A 21,358-nucleotide genomic window follows, 5' to 3' on the forward strand; every position below is an offset into this window, starting at 1 on the left:
AGCTCAATCAACATGACAAACTCGATTACCATGAGCAACACAAACGAATCGGCAGCAATGGAATGCAAGTTTCCTACGCTGCATTTAGAGGATCAAGAAGAAGCGTTGAGCATCGATGATGGGCAAGTCCCGATTGAATTGCCATCGACGGAATTCCAGCCATGGCTACACGACTTCAGTCGCGACCAGAAGATCCCTTTGTCCGACATTTTTCTTGCCTTATGGGGCCTAATTTTGAAAACATTCACAGGAAATGGAGCTATCTGCGCGGCATCCGTGAATGGAACAGCAAACATTGAGCTGGTGACCTTGGAGATAGACGAGCAAGTCACTATGATTGAGTTGCTCCGGTCATTTGGAGATGAAAAGCGACACATCCGAGACCATACATTGGAGCTGCCTTGCAATTCAGCCGTCTGCTTTGCAAGCACTAGAGAAGAAATCACCAAGGACCTAAAAAAAGTAAGTTCTGCTTGAATGTCTGCCGGTCAAAGGTCGAAAATTGACTTTGCGTGTTAGTTCGAAGTATCCCTGCTAGTGGTGGATGGGCACGATCAGATGGAAATGTATCTGATCCATAAAGCAAACCATTTTGCTCCATCGTTCGCAAAGCAGGTTGCAAACACAGTCAGCCAGTTACTGAGTGAGCTCCAACTTGATGCGAGTCGACAAATCTCGCAGATCAATCTCCTCCACCCGGAGACTGAGAGACAGCTACAGACCTGGGGCAGTCGCCTTCCACAAGCAGTGGATCATTGTGTGGGTCCTCTCTTTGAAGAGACTGTCCTACAGAGACCATTGAACGAGGCAGTGCGGACAGCCGAGACGGTTCTGACGTATGAAGACTTGGGTCGTCTGAGTGGACGACTGGCCATTTACCTGCAGAGTCTGGGGGTAGGACCAGAAGCCGCGGTAATCTTATGTTTCCCGAAGTCTGCTTGGGCGGTTGTGGCCATGATGGCTGTCATCCGCGCCGGCGGAGCCATCTTGTTTCTGGATCCATCACATCCCACGGCCCGACACCGTGAGATTGCGGACCAAGTGAAGACAAGATGGATCCTTACCGCATCGGAGCATGCTGCTCAGATGGAATGGTTTGAGGGTGACGTACTTTGTATCGACCGTGTCTTTGTGGACTCCCTGGGACCGACTCCCCAGGGAACAGTTCTGGAGTCAACAGCCACCCCCTCAAACACATTGTATATCATCTTCACCTCTGGAAGTACCGGCAAGCCGAAAGGATGTGTGATTGAACATCGACAGTTCCTGACTGGTTCTCAGGCGCAACAGAAAGCATCTGGGATGGATTCCAATGATCGAGTGTTGCAATTGGCATCGTTCACTTTTGACGTGAGTATCCTAGAGATTATAACTTCACTCATCTCGGGTGCCTGTGTGTGCATTCCCAACGACCAAGAGCGATCTCAGGGACCTGCTTTCTGCATCCAACAGTTCAGCATCACCTGGGCTTTCCTCACTCCGTCACTGGTGAAGTCCATGCACCCCAGGCAGGTCCCTACATTGAAATTTCTGGTGCTGGGTGGTGAAGCCGTCCTGGAAGAAAACATTAAAACTTGGGCGCCGCATGTGCGACTAGCCAATGGGTACGGCCCCTCGGAGTGTTCGATCGCTGCAACGGCCAATGTTCCGCTGTCCCTCCACACGAATCCAATGAACATTGGACATCCACTGGGTGGTTGCTGTTGGATCGTCAAGCCACATGACCACGACACCCTCGTTCCAATTGGGGCTCCCGGCGAGTTGGTCATTATGGGACATATCGTTGCTCGAGGATATTTGTATGAGCCCGAAAAGACACGGGCTGTATTCTTGGACTCAGCCAAGTGGGTCAAACCTGATACCACACCATCCTCACGCATCTATAAGACCGGCGACTTAGCCCGGTTCAATACGGATGGCACTATCCACTTCATTGGCCGAAAGGATAGCCAAGTAAAGCTGCGTGGCCTCCGAATTGAACTGGGGGAGATTGAACACCGTATCGCTGCTCATCCATTCGTCAGACAAGTGTCTGTCGTACTCGTAAAAGAAGGTCCTTGCCAGGCCAAACTGACGGCCGTGGTTTCTTTGAAAGAGCTCCAACGCCAATCCTCGACTCTCGAGCTACTCACCGAAGAGAACTACAGCTCTGCCAAAAAGCAACTTGCGGCCGTGGCAGAGTCGGTTTTCAAGCAGCTGCCAAGTTACATGTTGCCAACAATCTGGGCACCGGTCTGGTCTATCCCTTTGACTGTCTCTGGCAAGCAAAACGGAGTGGCAGTGGCCAGATATGTCAAGGATATGTCACCAAACACATACAGTTTCCTTATGGGGATGGATGGTGACCTTGTGAGGGCCAGCCCATCGAACGAGCGAGAGCGTGAAATGGAACAACTTTGCTGCGATATTCTGGGCTTCACAAAGCCCGACGACGTGTGGTTAAACAGATCATGGATCCAGAACTCTGGTGACTCCATTAAGGCGACACAGCTCCTTGACAAATTGCGCCGCCAGGGCGTTTCTGTTGTTTTCGAAGATATTCTGCAAAGTGCAACGTTGATTGAGCTCGTTGAGAAAATTGAAAGTCGAGGTCCAGCCACCCCTTTTACCAGCCAGGTGATACGAACATATTCACCTTCATTGGATCAAGAAAGACTATCGCGAGTTGGTCTCGAGTTCAATTCGGTAGAGGATGTGTATGGACTGTCTGCCGTGCAGCGAGGAATCCTTCTGAGTCAACAGCAGAACCCCGAAAGCTACCAGCTTCGCATCACTTGCGAGGTGCTGTCTTGCACAGGGGAAGAGATTGATGGAAAGCGCTTGTTGGACGCCTGGGAACATGTCACGGCTCGGCATCCTGCGCTGCGGACTATTATGATCGAGACCGAGACAGAAGACGGCCTATTCGACCAGCTGGTCCTCAAAAAAAGCAAAGCAAGGGTTGTGGAATGGAGATTGAAAAGTGAAAAGGACTTCTGGCAGGCGCAAGGCGCGTTCACTCGAACAGACACTGCCCTCCAGCCGCCAGTGGCTTTCGTGCTATCCACCACAGACGAGGGCAAGCGTTTCATCACAGTTGATATTAGCCACGCCCTCGTTGACGGAGTCTCCATCTTGATTTTGTTACGTGATCTCTGTCAAGCATACGATGGCAATCTTCCAGGGGACCGTACGATCAAATACTCTTCCTACATCGACTATATCCAGCAGCTGTCCGTGGACTCTTCGTTAGAATACTGGACCAAGCACTTGGAGGATGCAACCCCCTGCCACATGCCCACACTCAACGACGATTTGGTTTTTGAGGGTCAACTGGGCGAAGTGAAAATGGATATTGAGGGCGTCGACACTCTGTATGCCTTGTGTGCCACTAATAACTTCACGCCCGCTACCGTTTTCCAAGCGGCATGGGCCCTGGTCCTTCAGGCCTACACGAAGCAGAATGATATTTCATTTGGGTATCTGACCACAGGCCGCGAGATGCCTGTGGCAGAGATCAGTGAGGCAGTCGGTGTGTTTATTAACATGATGATCTATCGCATGCAGCTGTCACCTGAAGCCACAGTCGCCTCTATTGCAAAGGAAACACAGCAGAACTTTTTAGGAGGGCTCTCCCATCAGCACTGTTCAGTTGCTGAGATCCAGCATGCGTTAGGCACTTCCAAGCCGCTGTTCAACACAATCATGTCCCTCCAAAGCGCCCTGGGAGAGGACATCTTTGGCGGGGAAGCTAACGGAAACATAGGATTTAGGGTTGTTGGGGAATTGGATCCAACAGAAGTAAGATCATAAACAGTTGCTAATGGCGGAAATACTAACTTGGTTTAGTATGATGTTTCTGTCAACATATTCGTCTCCCAGACACGGGTTTCTGTTACACTTCGACATTACCGGGCGGCTCTCAGTGACGCCATGGCTGAGAACGTGCTGGCCACGTTCCGCCGGGCCATCGATGCTGTGGTTCATAGCCACTCAGCCAAGTTGGGCGATTTGGATATGATGAGTGATCGTGATCAATCTCAGATTGCACATTGGAACAGTCAGCAGTGGGCCGACCTTCACGTCTGTGTTCATGACTTAATTTCCGAACAAGCCATTACTCACCCACAAGCTGTCGCGATTGACGCTTGGGATGGCAGTTTCACTTACCAGGAACTGGATTCTATGACCAGCGCTCTCGCGGAACTGCTGATGCAGAAGGGTGTCCAACCAGAGTCTCTGGTACCAATTGGCTTTTCCAAGTCACGTTGGACGGTCGTTGCTCAGCTGGCCACATTAAAGGCGGGTGGAGCATGTGTTGCTTTTGATCCAGAGCACCCTCGCAGCCGACGCGAACAAATGGTCGAGCAGTGCGAGGCCCAAACCGCCATTGTTGCAGAAGGCAACGAATCCCTATTCGACGGACTGGTGCCAAACGTTATCATTCTCGGGGCAAACACCATTGATACCCTGCTCCAGGGCCAGTCAGCACTCCTGGTTCCTTCCACTCCGTGCGAGGTCTCGCCTTCCAATCCTGCCTTTGTCGTTTTCACATCAGGCAGCACAGGTAAACCAAAAGGAATCGTTCTCGAGCACCACGCCATCTGTAGCAGCGCAAGGGCCCATGGGCCTGCAATGAATTACGCCAAAGCTCGAGTACTGCAATTTGCATCGTACACATTCGATGTCAGCATTGGCGAGACCTTTACCTGTTTGATGAGTGGTGGCACGCTTTGCATTCCAAGCGAGGAAGAACGAATGAATGACCTGGCTGGTATCATCAATCGGATGAACGCCAAAGTCGTATATTTGACACCCTCGGTGGTGAGTCTGCTGCATCCTTCTGACGTTCCGGGAATTTCCACCTTGGCCCTGGGAGGTGAGGCCCTCCGAGAAGACAACATCGCCACCTGGGCCAATCACACCAATCTAGTAAACATATATGGGCCTGCCGAGTGCAGTATCTGGTCTACAGGCCTGCAAAATTTGCCATCATCTGCGTCCCCACGCAACATTGGTTATGGACTTGGTGCCAGGATGTGGATCACCAACGCGGAAGACCCGAGCAAACTATGCTCAGTCGGTGCCGCCGGCGAGCTCCTGATTGAAGGGCCAATTGTTGCCCGAGGATATCTGAAAGACGATGAAAAAACCCAGGTGGCGTTTATCGATCCCCCTGTATGGTGGTCGCAGTATCAAGCAGGTGGACACGCTCCACGATTCAAGGTTTACCGAACCGGCGATCTTGCCAGATACAACTCGGATGGTTCTATTCATTTCATTGGCCGTCGAGATCATCAAGTAAAGCTGCACGGCCAACGTGTGGAGATGGGCGAGATTGACCGGACGATGCTGATGCACGCCAATGTTCAGAATGCACTAGCCATGGTGCCTACCAAGGGCCAACTAGCAGGCAAGCTAGTTGCGGTGCTGAGCTTCAACGACCAGGTTCATGCCCTAGGTAAGGCTAGCATTGAGCTGCGGCTGGATTCTAAAGTAGATATATCTCCCGTGCGAGACTGGCTTGGAACAAGGCTGCCTTCTTACATGATACCTTCCACCTGGCTTGTTGTGCAGTCGATTCCCGTCACAAGAAACGGAAAATCAGATCGTCCGTCGGTGGTCGCTTGGGTTGAGGACTTGCAGGAGATTGCGGACAACTTTGAACCGACTGATTGCTCCAATGATCCTGAAAACCTGCCAATGAACAAGATGGAGACAGACATGAGGGAGGTGGTTAGCTCGGTCCTTAACCTTCCCGTGGCGGAAGTCTTCATGAACGCCTCGTTCCTCTCGTTAGGAGGAGATTCAATCACAGCCATGCAGACCTCATCGCGGTCTCGATCCCGTGGTATTCAATGTACAGTGAAGAGCATCCTGAAGAGCAAATCACTCCGCCAGATTGCGACAGAAGCGACAGTCATGAACAGTTCCGCCACTTTAACCAAGACTGACGGCCAAGCTTTCCGTCTGCTACCGAGTATGCATGCATCTGATCTTGACGAATGGGTCAAAAAGCTGGGTTACACAGGTCTGCCCGACATCGAAGACGCGTATGGGTGCTCACCCATGCAGGAGGGTATCCTGATCAGTCAAGCCCAAGCCCCGGAGACGTACAAGTTCTCGGCTGTTTGTGCAATCCGGGCAGTAGACACATTGAAGCCACTCAATATGGATCGGCTCCTACTAGCATGGAATCGTGTCGTTGCGAGTCATCCTGTCTTGCGTACCTTTTTCGTTGAGGGACTATCAGGAGACGCCATGTACAGTCAAATTGTACTCAAAAACTATACGCCCCGAGTGGAGAGGGCCAGGAGCCTAGGGAGTTTGCTCCGGTATGATCAAGAACACCCTGTCGACTACAATGAGCCCGTTCCCCCGCACCGAATGACAGTGTTCGAGGACAAAGATCTCCTATACTTCAACCTGGAGCTTAGCCATACGTTGATTGACGGTGCATCGATGCCTCTGCTTCTCGGAGATATCAGAGCGGCCTATGACAACGCAATCCCCCCTGGGCCCATGTACAGTGACTACATCGCTTTCTGGCAGCGACAGCCTCGCGAGGCTACCACGTCCTTCTGGTCGAAATACTTAGAGAACATGCAGCCAGCCATGTTTCCCTCGCTCTTGGATGACATGGTGTCCGAAAAGGAGCTTCGCGTGGTCAACATGCCAGTTACGGACATGTTTTCTGAGCTTCAAATCTTCTGCAAAGATAACGAATTGACCATTGCGAACGTGTTCCAGGCTTCCTGGGCTCTAGTCTTGCGCCTATACACCAGGAATTCAGACGTGTCCTTTGGTTATCTTTCATCAGGGCGTGATGCCGACGGCCTCGATCTAGATCACGCCGTGGGTCCATTTATTAACATGTTGCCCTGTCGCATTGAAATCAATGACTCGTTCAGGTTGATCGACATTATGAGAAGGATCAACGACGACTTCTTAAACTCTTTGCCATACCAACACACCTCGTTGGCAGAGGTTCAGCATCACTTGCGTCTCTCGGGGGAGCGTCTGTTCAACACCACGCTTTCTCTGCAACGATCAATGGTAGAGTCAGATGAAAGAAGTAGTAGCATTGCTATCGAGTATTTGGGCGGTTCCGACCCCACGGAGTATGATTTGAGCGTAAGTATCACGGTTGGCGACGCTGGCATCCACGTCGACATTAACTATTGGACAACCTTCATGTCAGATGAGAAGGCCAGTATGTTGGGTTCAACTTTCAAGACGATTCTCACCAAGTTGCTTGCCTCGCCGACCAAAGAATTCCGGGATTTCGACTTACTCGATGGCCAGCAACACCAGTACCTGATGGCTCTAAATAACCATGGAATTGTTCCAGAGACCATCTCAGGGTGCATCCACGACGAAGTGCGTCGACAAGCCCTGGCGCATCCATCCGCACCTGCTGTTGAGGGCTGGGACGCCTCATTCACGTACTCGCAGTTGGATGTATTATCCGACAAGCTGGCGATCAGACTCGCCACCATTGGGGTTGGGCCTGAGCAGGTAGTCGCCCTCTGCTTTGATAAATCTGCATGGACCGTGGTGGCAATGTTGGCAGTCCTCAAGGCCGGCGGTGCGTATACATCGATGGGCCCCTCTCATCCAAGATCGCACCTTGAACAGGTTATCCTGGCCACCAAATGCTGTGTTATTCTGGCAGGATCAGAAGCCTACGGAGAGTTAGTGGGAGACCTAGTGGACCATGTCATTGTCGTTGAGTCTGCGCTTTTCCCGTCCCTCCATGGAGGTAGTCTGGGAATTCTTCAAAAGGCCTCTCCAGGCAATGCCGCAATGGTCAACTTTACCTCTGGCAGTACTGGAAAGCCCAAGGGTATCGTGGTTCGCCACAGCAGTGTACGCTCACTGGTGGCTCACAATGCTGACATAGGGATTGATCAATCCACGCGTTGTCTGCAGTTCTCCGCTTATACATTCGACACCAGCAACGGGGAGATTTTCCTATCCCTGTGTGTAGGAGCATGCGTCTGTGTCCCATCAGAGGACGAAAGGGTTAATGATCTGGCTGGGGCGATGACGCGCTTGAGTGTCAGCTATGCTTTCTTGACTCCTTCTCTAGCTCTCTCCCTCTCACCAGAGGCGCTTCCCACGTTAAACACATTGGCATTGGTAGGCGAGGCTGTCCCTGCTGATCTTCCAGGCAAATGGCAGGACTACGTCCGCGTCCTCAACAGTTATGGGCCCGCAGAATGCACCGTAAGAATATCTGACCTTGAAAATACGATGACATGTTACTGATTAGTTCAAGATTATGTCCTCGTTCGCCGTTTTAGAGGGTCCCATGCCAGCAAACAGCATTGGAAGCGCCCATGGATGCCTGTTTTGGGTTGCCGATCCCGAAAACAACCAAAGGCTGGTTCCTGTCGGCTGTCCAGGAGAGCTTTTGATCGAAGGGCCAATTGTCACACGATATCTGGATCCCAAGCTGGATGCCAAAGCATTCATTCCTCCTCCGAGATGGCGTGGAGAAGTCAAGGAGGGAACTCGATTGTATAGAACTGGAGATCTCGTCAAAATGCTAGCGGATGGAAACATGTTATTCCTCGGACGCGCTGATGGACAGATTAAACTGAACGGACAACGCCTGGTCACTTGGGACATCGAAGAGGAAATCAGCCGGAACCCTTCGGTCGTCCAGACGGCGGTTGTTGTTCCCAGCCATGGGCTCTGCAAGAAGAAGCTCGTTGCCCTTGTGGCATTTGAGAATGAAGTATCCACCCAGGCTGTCTCTGTCGAGGGAATTATTCCTTTCAATAAGGACGCTGGCAAGGAGCGGGCCATCGACCAGATCACATCCATTCGTTGCCGCCTCGCAGGAATATTCCCTAGCTACATGATACCCTCCGTCTGGCTGCTGTGCTCCAGGCTTCCATTGTCGCTGTCTGGAAAGCTGGACCGGCGTAAGGTCCAGGAATGGGTCGAAGATATGCAGCAGGAGATTTACTTCGATGCACTAGCCGAGAAAGAAGAAGAGGCCGATCCCACTGAAACTACTACTCCCAAATCAGATGCAGTAGAGCGCTTGCAGGGAATTGTTGGACGTGTTCTGAATCTGCCCCTCAACAAGGTGTCTCTCCAGCGATCGTTTTTTTCCCTCGGTGGTGACTCGATCAGCGGTATGCAGCTGGTCGTCATGTGTCGAAATGAAGGTTTAAAGGTTCTTTTTAAGGATGTGATGCGCAGTACCAGCATTGCAGCATTGGCCGACTATGTGCAGACAGTGGAAGGCGTCAATCTCTATCAGCACTCCGACCGGTTGGACACTCCTTTTGACCTGACTCCAATCCAACAGTTTTACTTCCAAAATATATCCCAAGGGAACCAAGAAGCGGCAGCGAATCAGTTCAATCAGAGTTTCTTATTCCGCTTGGCCTTGGACGTGCCAGTGGAGCAGTTGAGGGATGCTGCGGACAAGGTCGTGCAGCGTCACTCGATGCTGCGAGCACGATTCCGGCAGTCGCACAACTCGCAATGGAAGCAAATTTTGGTCGGTTATAGCTCCTCTGCATACCGATTCAGAGAACGTACGGTAGAGAGTGAACAAGACGCTCTCGATTTGGCACAACATGCGCAGGAGGAACTCGACATCCAGGAGGGACCCGTGTTCGCGGTGGAACATTTCATCATTCCAGGACAGCTCCCGCTGTTCTTCCTGGTGGCTCACCACCTGGTCATTGATTTAGTGTCTTGGAGAATCATCTTCCAGGAACTAGAAGACTCAGTCACAGGGGAGATCTCACAGACACCCTCTTCTCCCTTCTCATTCCAGCAGTGGCAGCAATTGCAGACCGAATATGCCGCGGAACATCTTCCGCCAAGTCAGGCTCTACCCTATACGATTCCTAGAGCCGACTATGGCTATTGGGGGATGGAAGATGTTCCCAACTCTGCTGGCGACACTATCCAAATCTCCGCTGTACTGGCACCCCAGGAGAGTGAAGCTTTGCTGACTGGCTGTCACCAGGCAATGAGAACAGAGCCACTTGATATTCTCATCGCAGCTTTGTTTGCCTCCTATGCGCAAACATTCCAAAAGCCCCCGCCTGCGGTTTTCAACGAAGGCCATGGCCGCGAGCCGTGGACCAGCGATATCGATCTCTCCGACTCAGTGGGCTGGTTTACCACCGTTTTCCCCTTCTATCTATCTGGAGTAGACTCAACCACGGCCCCCACGGCTATCGTTCGTAGTGTGAAAGATCAGAGGCGCACGCTTCCTGCGAACGGATGGTCCTACTTCACATCGAGGTACCTGAACGAGGACGGTGCGAAGGCCTTTGCCGACCACATGCCCGTCGAGATCGTCTTCAATTATCTCGGCTTGTATCAAGGATTAGAGCGTTCTGATGGGATATTCCACCTAGTACCGTTCAACAAGGGTGATGTTGGATCGGCTGTGCGACGCTACGCTCTGTTTGAGATCAACGTCTACGTGATCAGTGGATCAACCCATATCTCTTTCACGTTCAATCGTCACATGAAGCATGTTGACGGTATCCAGAAGTGGATTGAGAACTACGCAGCCTCTCTGAAGAACATTTCCAAGAGTCTGGCTTCCACGGAATTTACCCTCACCAGAAGTGACTATCCTCTTCTTGAGATTTCCTATCCTGAGCTGGATAAGTTGCAGAGTTCCAGATTACCCGAGCTCGGCCTGAGTTTGGATGACATCGACGAGCTTTATCCATGTTCACCTCTGCAAACTGGTATCTTGCTTAGCCAACTTCGTCTTGAGGATGCTTACCTCTATCACGCCATCATGAAGATTGATTCTTGTAAAGGAGCCTCTATGGATGCTGAGCGCCTAGCTTCAGCGTGGCAGCAAGTTGTTGATCGCCACACAATTCTACGGACTGTTTTCCTCAAAGGAATCTCACAGCGACCGTTTGATCAAATGGTTCTTCGCAGCCACCGCGCGGTGGCTCGGGTCCTCCAAGCCGAGTCAGCTCATGGAGCTATTGACCTTCTTAAGAGTTATGATCACCTGTCACCATCGATGACTGAACCACCCCATCGCCTGGTCGTGGTCAAATGTGCTGAAGGATCCGTCTACTTCAGACTCGACATGAGTCATGCTCTCATGGATGGAACAGCCATGTCAGTACTGATCAATGATCTCGCCTCTGCATACAGCAATCAGCTTTCAGTCTCGCCAGCCATACCGTACAGTGACTACATCGCATACATTCAGTCTCAGTCGGCTGCGGAGGGTCTATATTTCTGGTCGAATTATCTTCGTGATGTCAAGCCGTGCCACTTCCCCTCTCTGGTAGTCTCCAGCGAGGTGGAAAAGGAAATGAAGAGTATTGATGTCACGGTACCTGACAACGGGCAAGTGCGTGCGTTCTGCCAAGAGAACAATATAACGCTGGCCAATGTGATCCGCTTGGCATGGTCCCTGGTCCTTCAAGCTTATTCAGGCGAAGATCAGGTCTGCTTTGGTTACCTTACGGCAGGTAGAGAGGTTCCCCTGCCAGGCTTGGAGAGCGCTGTTGGTCCTTTCATCAACATGCTGGTGTGTGCGACAAATCTAGCGCAAGTCAGTAGCAAGCCTGTCGTTGCGGAGTTGCAGGACCTCCACCATGAGTATCTCAAAATGCTTCCATACCAACATGTCGGATTGGCGGAAATTCACCATGCGTTAGGAGTAACAGGCAAGCCATTGTTTAACACAGTTGTCAGCTTCCAGCGTCGTGACGTCGAGAGACTGGTACTGGGCGATCTGCAGATGACATATCTTGACGGAATCGATCCCACGGAGGTAAGTTTGATAGTTTCTCCCGTTTGGTGTCGTAATAGACCGTTTGTATAACTTACACTCCGTATTTTTGCTAGTACGATATCACTGTGAATGTTGCAGATACCGACCTTAACGGTTTCACAGTTGAGCTGGGGTATCTGACTTCACGACTGTCTCCAGAATACGCAGTCCAGGTCTCAGGAGCTCTCTCAGCGGCGTTGCAATCCATCATTTCCCATCCTTCCTCCACAGTGAACGCGGTTGATCTTTTCGGCGCACCGGCCAAGAACCAGGTCTTCGAGTGGAATTCCGCTATGCCCCCAACTGTTCATGAACCCCTGCATGGACTCTTTGAGCGGAATGTAACAGCCTCGCCAGACGCACCAGCCATTGCCTCCTGGGATGGACAGATGACTTACTCACAACTTGAAAAGAAGGCCGCCCAGCTCGCCCATACTCTTGTCATTATGGGAGTTAGCCCTGGTGATCTCGTTCCAATTTGTTTTGGGAAGTCATCTTGGGCGATAATTTCCATGCTTGCTGTTCTCAAGGCGGGGGCAGGCTTTGTGCCTTTAGACCCCTCGAGCCCAGCAAGCAGACTGGAATTGATTCTCCAGCAGACATCATCATCACTGGTGCTAGTTTCTCAGGAGAAGCTGGCGTTAGTTGCCGAGCTCGTGCCCAAGACCCTGGTCATTTCGGAGTCTGCCAATATCTGGCATGATGAAGATGCTCCTATACTCACTGGTCCTGTCTCTCCTCATAGTGTTGCATATGTCCTCTTCACTTCTGGCAGCACCGGTACTCCCAAGGGTGTGATTATGGAGCATGCAGCTGTCAGTACTAGTGTCATCTACCATGGGCAAGAAATTGGATGCAGCTCTGCCACACGAATGTTCCAATTCGCAGCTTTCACATTCGACGCATGCATCCTTGAAATCTTCACAACTCTGACCTACGGTGGATGCATCTGTCTCCCATCCGATGCCCAGCGAATGAGTGATATTGCCGGCTCCATGAACCGATTGAGAGCCAATACCTCCTTCTTGACTCCCTCGGTCGTGCGTCTACTTCGACCACACCAAATTCCCACTCTCAAAACCCTGATTTTGGGAGGAGAAGCACTACATGAAGATAACATCCAAACTTGGGCAGAGAGTCTTCATTTGTTAAATGGATATGGGCCCACGGAGTCATGTGTATTTGCGGTTATGAAGACCTTTGCAGGCAAAAATGACCGTTGCGACAATCTTGGCCGTGCTGTGAGCTCTCTTTCCTGGATTACTCGCCCAAACAACCATGACCAGCTGGCCCCTGTTGGGGCCATTGGTGAGCTTTTAGTTCAAGGCGGTACCTTGGCTCGAGGATATCTCCACGACCAAGCAAAAACTGACCAAGTCTTCATTCGCAACCCAGGATTCTATCCGACGGCAGATGATTCCGTCCAGCGATTTTACAAGACCGGTGATTTAGTCCGTTATAATATCGATGGGACAATTACATACTTGGGCCGCAGAGACACACAGATCAAGCTGCGTGGTCAACGAATCGAGCTCTCTGAGATTGAACATCAAATCAACCGTCACTTGGGGTCTAATCCACAGATCGCGGTTGAGGTGGTGCTCCCTCACGGAGAACAGGAGCAAGCGCTTCTCGCCGTGTTTTCCTTCAAGCCTGTCAGGCTGGCCGGCAGCGAGCTCCTAGGGGAAATGAACATGGAGACGCGAGCTTGGGCCTTGGATCTCAAGGCTCACCTTCACTCCGTTCTTCCTCCATCATACCAACCATCGCTCTATATTCCCACGAACTGGATGCCCACAACATCCGCGCAGAAGCTGGACCGTAAGTTACTTCGCGACGCAGTAGCGATACTGAGCGATACGCAACTGAAGGGCTATTCGCTTCGTGAAGACAGTCGCCGGGTACCCGCCACCGCATCGGAAAAGAAGTTACAAGAACTCTGGCATCGGATCCTCAAAATCTCCATGGATGATATCCGAGCCGATGATAACTTCTTTCAAATGGGCGGAGACAGTATTGGAGCCATGAGAATGGCTGCTACCACGCCGGAGAACTTCCCCGTCACTGTCATGGATATTTTTCAGCATCCTGTGCTGTCCGACTTGGCCGCTGCAATGGCTGCCAAGACCTTGGTCAACGGCGACGCTCATACCTCTCTGAGGCCGTTCGAACTACTGAACGCGATTCCAGACATTTCTGGATTCTTGAGCGACATCAGTCGTCAATATTTAATTCCCGTAGAGTTGATTGAAGATGTATTTCCAGCGAGTCCCCTTCAGGAAGGCATGATGGCCCTTTCCATGCTCAACCCCAAGTCCTACATTTTGCGGAAAGTTCTCAACCTGGGTCCTACTCTGGATGTTGCTCGATTCCAATCAGCTTGGGACATGGTTGCCCAGAAGAACCCAATATTGCGCACGCGCTTCGTGCCAACCCCAGATGCAGGATTCGTTCAAGTCGTGGTGAAAGAGAGTATCGACTGGAGAAGGGCGGTGGATCTGAAGCAGTACCTAGAGCAGGACTTGGCCGAAGGACTAATCTACGGTGCTGCACCATTGCGTTATGGGCTCACTGAGGACCGTCACTTCGTCTTCACTGCGCACCACGCCACTTACGACGGTTGGTCGCTGCCGTTGATCCTTAATCAGGTCCGTTTCGCATACGAGCATGGTCATTGCCTCGATTCCGCCCCATTCAATACCTTCATCAAGCATCTGCAAAACACTGACACTCAATTGACGCAATCATTCTGGGGAAATCAAATGTCCGGTCCCCGACCATCGACATTCCCCGACTTGCCTTCACCATCGTACCGGCCTTCTGTTCGTGGCAAGGTGCAGCATGAGATCCCCCTGCCAAACCTCAAAGACTCTACGATCCTCAGGGCTACCATTTTGCGAGCTGCCTGGGGGATACTTCTCTCCCGCTACACAGATAGCGACAATGTGGTATTTGGAATGACCCTCTCTGGTCGCAACAGTGCGGTGGCTGGTATCGATGCCATGATCGGTCCAACCATTACAACTGTGCCTGTGCGAATGGCAATGTCGCCGGAACTCACAGTCAGTGAGTTCCTGGCTCAGGTTCAGCAACAGTCGACAGATATGATCCCACACGAGCATTTCGGTTTACAAAATATTGCCGGCATCAGCTTGGATTGTTCCCGGGCAATCGAGTTCCAGAATCTATTCGTCATTCAACCTGTGTCGGATTCCAATGCAACTGGCGATCTCTTGCCAGGTGTAGAAGAGGTCGAACTGCCCCTGGAAGATTTCGACAGCTATCCGCTGGTCGTCGAATGCTTCATAGCGGACGACAAAGTGATCATTGAGTCCCGCCATGATGATAACATCCTCTCTGTCTGGCAGGTGCAGACCATAATGCACCATTTCGAGCATATTCTGGAACAAGTGACGGATGTGAAAAATCTCGAAGCTCAGCTCACTTCTGTTGAGCTCTTTGGTAATAATGATCTACAGCAGATCATTCAATGGAATCGACAGTATCCGGAAACCGTCGAGTCCACTGTACCAGTCATCTTCGCTGACCAAGTGTCGCAGCAGCCGGAGGCGTTGGCTGTTGATGCTTGGGATGGCCAGCTGACCTACAGCGAGCTCGACCGGCTCTCGACGACTCTTGCTCGCCACCTCGTCTCTTTAGGAGTTTTGCCTGAGACTCTGGTCCCTATGTGCTTTGACAAGTCGAGATGGGCTGTCGTCGCACAGATGGCCGTCATGAAGGCCGGCGGTGCTTGTGTCAATCTTGATCCTGCCCACCCCCAAGCTCGTCTCGAGGCGATTGTAAAGGACGCTCAAGCAACAGTACTTCTGAGCAATCCCCGTCATGCCAATATCCTTGCAAACTCGACCGCTTTACAGACGGTTACCGTGACACAGGACTTCATATCCAGTCTCGAAGAGTTACCGTTTGTTCTGCCAACCCTCACTGCCCGAAATTCCGCCTATGTGCTTTTCACGTCGGGAAGCACTGGCAAGCCCAAGGGCATTGTGATTGAGCACGGCTCTCTTTGCTCAAGCTCAAAGGCTCATGGAACACGCTGGGGGATCGGTCCCGCAACACGACTTTTGCAGTTTGCCGCATATACATTTGACGTGAGCTGCGCCGATATCTTCACGACATTGCAACGCGGTGGGTGTATCTGTGTACCGTCGGATGAGCAACGTATGAACGATCTATCCGGGGCAATCAACACCTTCCAGTGTAACTGGGCCTTCTTGACGCCCACTGTCGCTGCTCTCCTCCCAGCCGATGCTATTCCTTCGCTGAAAATGCTGGTTCTCGGAGGTGAGGCATCGACACGCGACACCATTGCCAAGTGGCACAATGTGCTCGACCTGAGGGTGTGTTATGGGCCCGCAGAATGCTCAATCTATTGCTCTGGTGCTCCTCCAGCCATCGCGACAAGCGACCCGGCAAACCTGGGTCCAGCCATTGGAGCCCTCTATTGGATCACGGATCCTCAGGATCCAAACCGCCTGACACCCTTGGGCTGTGTGGGAGAACTCCTTCTGGAAGGCCCAACAGTTGCCCGAGGATACCTTCATGACGCTGAAAAGACAGCACAAGCATTTGTCGCGAACCCCGCTTGGGCAACTCGTCCAGGTTCCCGGTTCTATCGTACAGGCGACCTGGTGCGCTACAATGAAGACGGCACGATCCGATTTGTGGGTCGTAAAGACACTCAGGTCAAGGTCCGTGGTCAGCGTGTGGAACTAGGTGAAATCGAGCATGTCATACGCCTTGCAATGCCTACCCTCGCTCATGTGAGTGTGGATGCAGTGCAAAATCCCACTCATCTCCGGCAGGTTGTGGTGGCCTTCCTACATTATAGCAACCGCAGTGGTCCTGTCGAGATCAAGGACATGTCTACCGACTTACGCGATGAGCTGGTTGCCCTGCAACAAACCCTCAGCCAGCAGCTCCCATCGTACATGATCCCATCCATGTTCATTCCCCTATCTCGCGTGCCTTTGACTATGAATGGCAAGTCCGATCGTCGTCAACTGCGCGAATTAGTCACATCCCTCTCGAGAGAAGACAGTCTAGCCTTTTCGCTGGCCAGCAGTGTCAAGCTGGAACCGACCACGCCGATGGAACTGGAGCTCCGCGCCTTATGGGCCAAGGTCTTGCATGTTAAAGAAGATACTTTGGGCAAGAACGACCACTTCCTCCGCTGTGGAGGTGATAGCATCTTGGCGATGAAACTCACTAGTCATGCGCGATGTGCCGGCCTGGCCTTGACTGTCCAAGCTATTTTCCATTCTCCAGTGCTTGAGGAAATGGCAGCTGCTATTTCTCGGAAATCAGCGCAAGACCTTACGCAGCAGTCGCCCTCACCTTATACTCCTTTCTCCCTCATCAGTGACATCTCCAATATGCTTCCTATGGTGGCCCTGGCCACGAAAACACCCCCTGAAAATATTGTGGACGTTCTCCCTGCGTCGGACTTCCAATCGTCCGCAATCGCCCACTCCATGCTAAAAACCCGTGGCTTGGTGAACTACCTCTTCCTTGATGGCGAAGGTGAGGTCCCATGGAACCTGGCGTATGTTCAGAAAGCATGGGCTCTCTTTCTCCAAACTCACGGAATTCTTCGGACTGTATTCGCTGCCTATGGAGACCGCTTCTATCAGGTGGTACTCAAAGACATCTCGCAACCGGTCGCGTGGTACCAGATAGAGGAAGATATCGAACCGTTCTGTCTCAAATTATGCAAGCAGGACGTCGACTCGGACCTGCCCTTGGGTAGCGTACTCACCCAGTTGTCAGTTGTCAGTAATCAGGAACATCATCGACTCATTCTCCGAGTCTCCCATTCCCAATATGATGGTGTATGTCTGCCACGCATCTGGCAGAGCTTCCAAGATGCATTCTCTGGTCGCACGCCTGCTCTAGAGGTTCCATTCTCTCACTTCATAACCAGCATCCACCCTGCTAGCCAGGGTGCTCAAACGTACTGGCGTGATGTTTTGTCAAATTCCACCATGACCGACATTGTGGCGCACTCCGCACCCCAATATCGGAATGTGTACGATTTGCACCTGACCCGAACAATCACCATCGCCTCTCAGACTGGTTCAGGAATCACTTTCGCCACTATTTTGAAGGCTGCCTGGGCTCTTGTCCTATCTTCATGCTCTGACAATTCCGATGTCATCTTTGGCCATGTCGTTTCCGGTCGCAATCTACCTCAAGTCAACATAGAGCAGGTGATCGGCCCCTGCCTGAACATCCTCCCGACCCGTGTCATAATCGATCCTACGGCGACCGTGAATCATCTCCTCGAAGCCGTGCAGGCTCAACATGCTTCTCACATGGCCCACGAATCGCTAGGAACCCGCGAGATTATCCAAAAATGCAGCCCCTGGCGTCCTTCTACTCGCATGAGCAGTATTGTGCAACATCAAAACATCGACCAAGATGCGACGGTGACTCTCAACAACCAGAACTACCTTGTTGGTGACTTCTGTCCTGCGGCAGATGAGGCAGACATTGCTATCAAGACCACCCCCTTGGATAACACCCAGATTGAGGTGCTTTTCATCACATCCTCGCGCTCTGTTGGCGAGCCCATGGCAACTGCTCTGTTGGATCGTCTCTGTACCACGATTCAGGCTATCTGCGACTCCACACACGCACGGATACCTGTGTCGCAGCTTATTCACCCTGAGTCTATTCTTCCCTTGCCGAGTCCATCAAAGTCTATTGGTATGAACGGACACTCTGCGATTGATTGCACCGACACTGTCGGGCCTATGGACGAAACCTTGCTATCAGCCTTATGTGACAGCTGGCGGGAGGTTCTGGGAAATCCCGACCTGCCGTTGGGCTTAGAATCCGACTTCTTTGCTGTCGGTGGTGACCTGGTCTCGATTGCGTTGCTGGCCGCGTTTTGGCAACGTCGGGGTTACCAGGTTGCGGTGGAGGATCTCTGGGATAATTCGCAGGTCGATTCTCAACTGGACACCTTGATACAGGCGCGTTGTTGATCTGCCTTTTTATCTGTTTCAAATGATTTTCTAGGCGCTCACTAGCGTTCATTGGCTAACTATATTATTTCTATTGCATGAATTTGTATGGACTAGTTCTATTCTGATTCAACATATGTTTGTTCAAATTGGCTCCCGGTCTTCATTTTCAGTTAGATCACGGAATTTAAACGACAGATCTATCTGCTCGCCCATGGATATACATACTTCTTAAATAGGGAAAGGGGGAGAAGAGTAAAGAAGAATATGATATACTTATGTATCTGGCTACTTTTTTTAATACTCTCTTCACTGCTCTTTTCGACCCTCTTTTGGACTCTCTTTTGAATGTACCTCAACTGCTTCGGCTTAACATGGCATTAATAATTGGATATACTCCTAAATCAATAAGGCCTACCGTAATGTTGACCTATAAGAAATCAAAAGCTACATGGTAAGGTGAGAAATGTGGCAGTCTTCTATATAGGGGTTGTCCTCAACGCCGCCACGTATTGCCTCCTAAAATATACCTCCACACCACACAAGTTCAAAAACTTCAATGGTGCACTTTTCCACATTTTTGATCGCTAGCTCAACATCAGGCCTTCCAACTCCAACCCTTTCCACCCCAGCCCCCAGCAGCCAGCCTGCGCCGTGGGAGCTAAATTCGATCCGAAACATGGATACCTGGCTAACTAAATTTAATCCTGGTCGGTGTAGCGTACAAGCACGCTAAAATTCGACTGCCTAAATCGTTCTCTGTTTAGTTCTATATATTACCTAGTCCATTGAAGTTTGGTACGCCATGTCTCTGAGTATATATAGCTCGAGGAAGCATGAAATAGAGTAATGTCACAAAAGATCTTCAACCTCTCTCCGAGTGCCTACGTTTGACCATGGATCTCCCCCTAGATCCTCAATTGACTTCCCCGGATCTCTTAGTAGCAAAGGAGCTACTCGGGCAAAATGAACGACCGCATGAGCAGAGCAACAGCAAAGAAACTATTAAGAAGTTAAAGGCTCTTAACGATCTCACCGATCCGGATTTTGACCCCACGGTCTTCCAATTCTGGGAAACACATCTACTTCGACGGAAGCTGCCTCATCGCATCCGAAAGTACCTCCTGGAGCCATATATCCGCTGGGCTCAGGAGGTCGCACGATTTCCAACCGACGTCGTGATGATCACGCATCTCCTGCTTTACCTGACGACCTCGATCCCCAGTGCGCTTTATCTCTATTGCTACCACTTCAGCTGGATTCATGGCCTCCTTCACTGGATCGTGCACGTCTGGTATGCGGGCAGCTACACGCTCATGAAGCATCAATATGTCCACATGAAAGGCGTCTTGGCTCCTCAATATCGTCTGATCGACACGCTCTTCCCGTATATTGTCGATCCCTTCGTGGGCCATACCTGGAATTCTTACTACTACCACCATGTGAAGATGCATCACGTTGAAGGCAATGGGCCCCGAGATCTCAACTCAACCATGTGGTATGATCGAGACTCGATCGTCGACTTTGCCCTCTATGTTGGCCGGTTCTTTTTTCTTATTTGGCTGGATCTGCCCCTGTATTTCCTGGGAAAGGGGCAATACTCCACAGCGTTCAGGACTGCATTCTGGGAGATCAGCAATTACATCGCCATTGCTTTGTTGTACCAATATGGCCATGCCCAGGCCACATTTTGCGTCTTTGTCTTGCCACTCTTGACACTTCGTGCGGGACTGATGGCAGGTAACTGGGGCCAGCACGCATTTGTGGATCCTAGCGATCCCTCATCCGATTTCCGCTCCAGTGTGACCTTGATCGATGTAGCTGTATGTTTGCCCTGTCCATTCCAGTCGCTTCTGACGACCTCGCCTTACTAACCCCTTTTCAGAGTAACCGATTCTGTTTCAACGACGGATACCACACCTCTCACCATCTCCATCCCCGCCGTCATTGGAGGGAACACCCAGTAGCGCTCCTGCGGGACCAAAAACGCTACTCGGACGAGCGGGCACTTGTCTTTCGAAATGTGGACTACCTCATGCTGACAGTGAAATTGCTCCAAAAAGACTACATGCACCTGGCCCGATGCATGGTGCCTATTGGTCCTGAGCAGCGACAGATGAGTCTGGAACAACGCGCAGATATGTTACGGAGCCGAACCCGACGCTTGCCCGATGCGTACTTAGAGCGACACAGCTTGAAAAAACGATGATGCTTAGCAGTGGATCGGTCCGGGGTGGAGAAAACTTTTCTTTGTTGGTTTCGGAGTATCCGGTCATTAGCGTACGCCACACTGTAATAAATACTGTTGCTTGGTGTGTTTGAAATACATTGCAGCCGTATACATGTATACAAACATAGTCATGGTAACAGGCTAATTTACTAGGGCTATGTTGCCGTATGAACTAGTATTACCAGGCATTCAGTTTTGTTTGCTATTTTTCATTCAGACACGTAATACAGATCGAGTAATATTCTTCTATACATCTATACATAGTACAGAATACCGGTATGTATTCTACAAATACATAATACCGGGGTTTGATCATCAGGGGTGAATCCGGAGATCCTTGCTTACCTGCATTAGTGGTAATTGGCGTTA

General features: G+C 51.1%; 2 protein-coding genes across 2 annotated transcripts; both read left to right on the forward strand.

Moving 5' to 3' along the window:
• Positions 1–12: 12 nt before the first annotated feature.
• On the forward strand, positions 13–18,780 carry PENARI_c004G11528 (uncharacterized protein; the record flags this gene model as incomplete). Its single annotated transcript, XM_022629458.1, has 5 exons — positions 13–462; positions 520–3,780; positions 3,829–8,208; positions 8,261–11,770; positions 11,845–18,780. 5 exons carry the CDS (start codon positions 13–15, stop codon positions 18,778–18,780), a joined length of 18,537 nt encoding a protein of 6,178 aa, XP_022491095.1.
• Positions 18,781–19,655: 875 nt separating this feature from the next.
• Positions 19,656–20,968, forward strand: PENARI_c004G07315 (fatty acid desaturase; the record flags this gene model as incomplete). The annotated part of the gene is made up of 2 exons (XM_022629234.1): positions 19,656–20,582; positions 20,645–20,968. 2 exons carry the CDS (start codon positions 19,656–19,658, stop codon positions 20,966–20,968), a joined length of 1,251 nt encoding a protein of 416 aa, XP_022491040.1.
• Positions 20,969–21,358: the final 390 nt, after the last annotated feature.

The sequence above is a fragment of the Penicillium arizonense genome (genome assembly GCF_001773325.1).
Source record: "Penicillium arizonense strain CBS 141311 chromosome Unknown PENARI_contig004, whole genome shotgun sequence".
NCBI classification, from domain to species: domain Eukaryota; kingdom Fungi; phylum Ascomycota; class Eurotiomycetes; order Eurotiales; family Aspergillaceae; genus Penicillium; species Penicillium arizonense.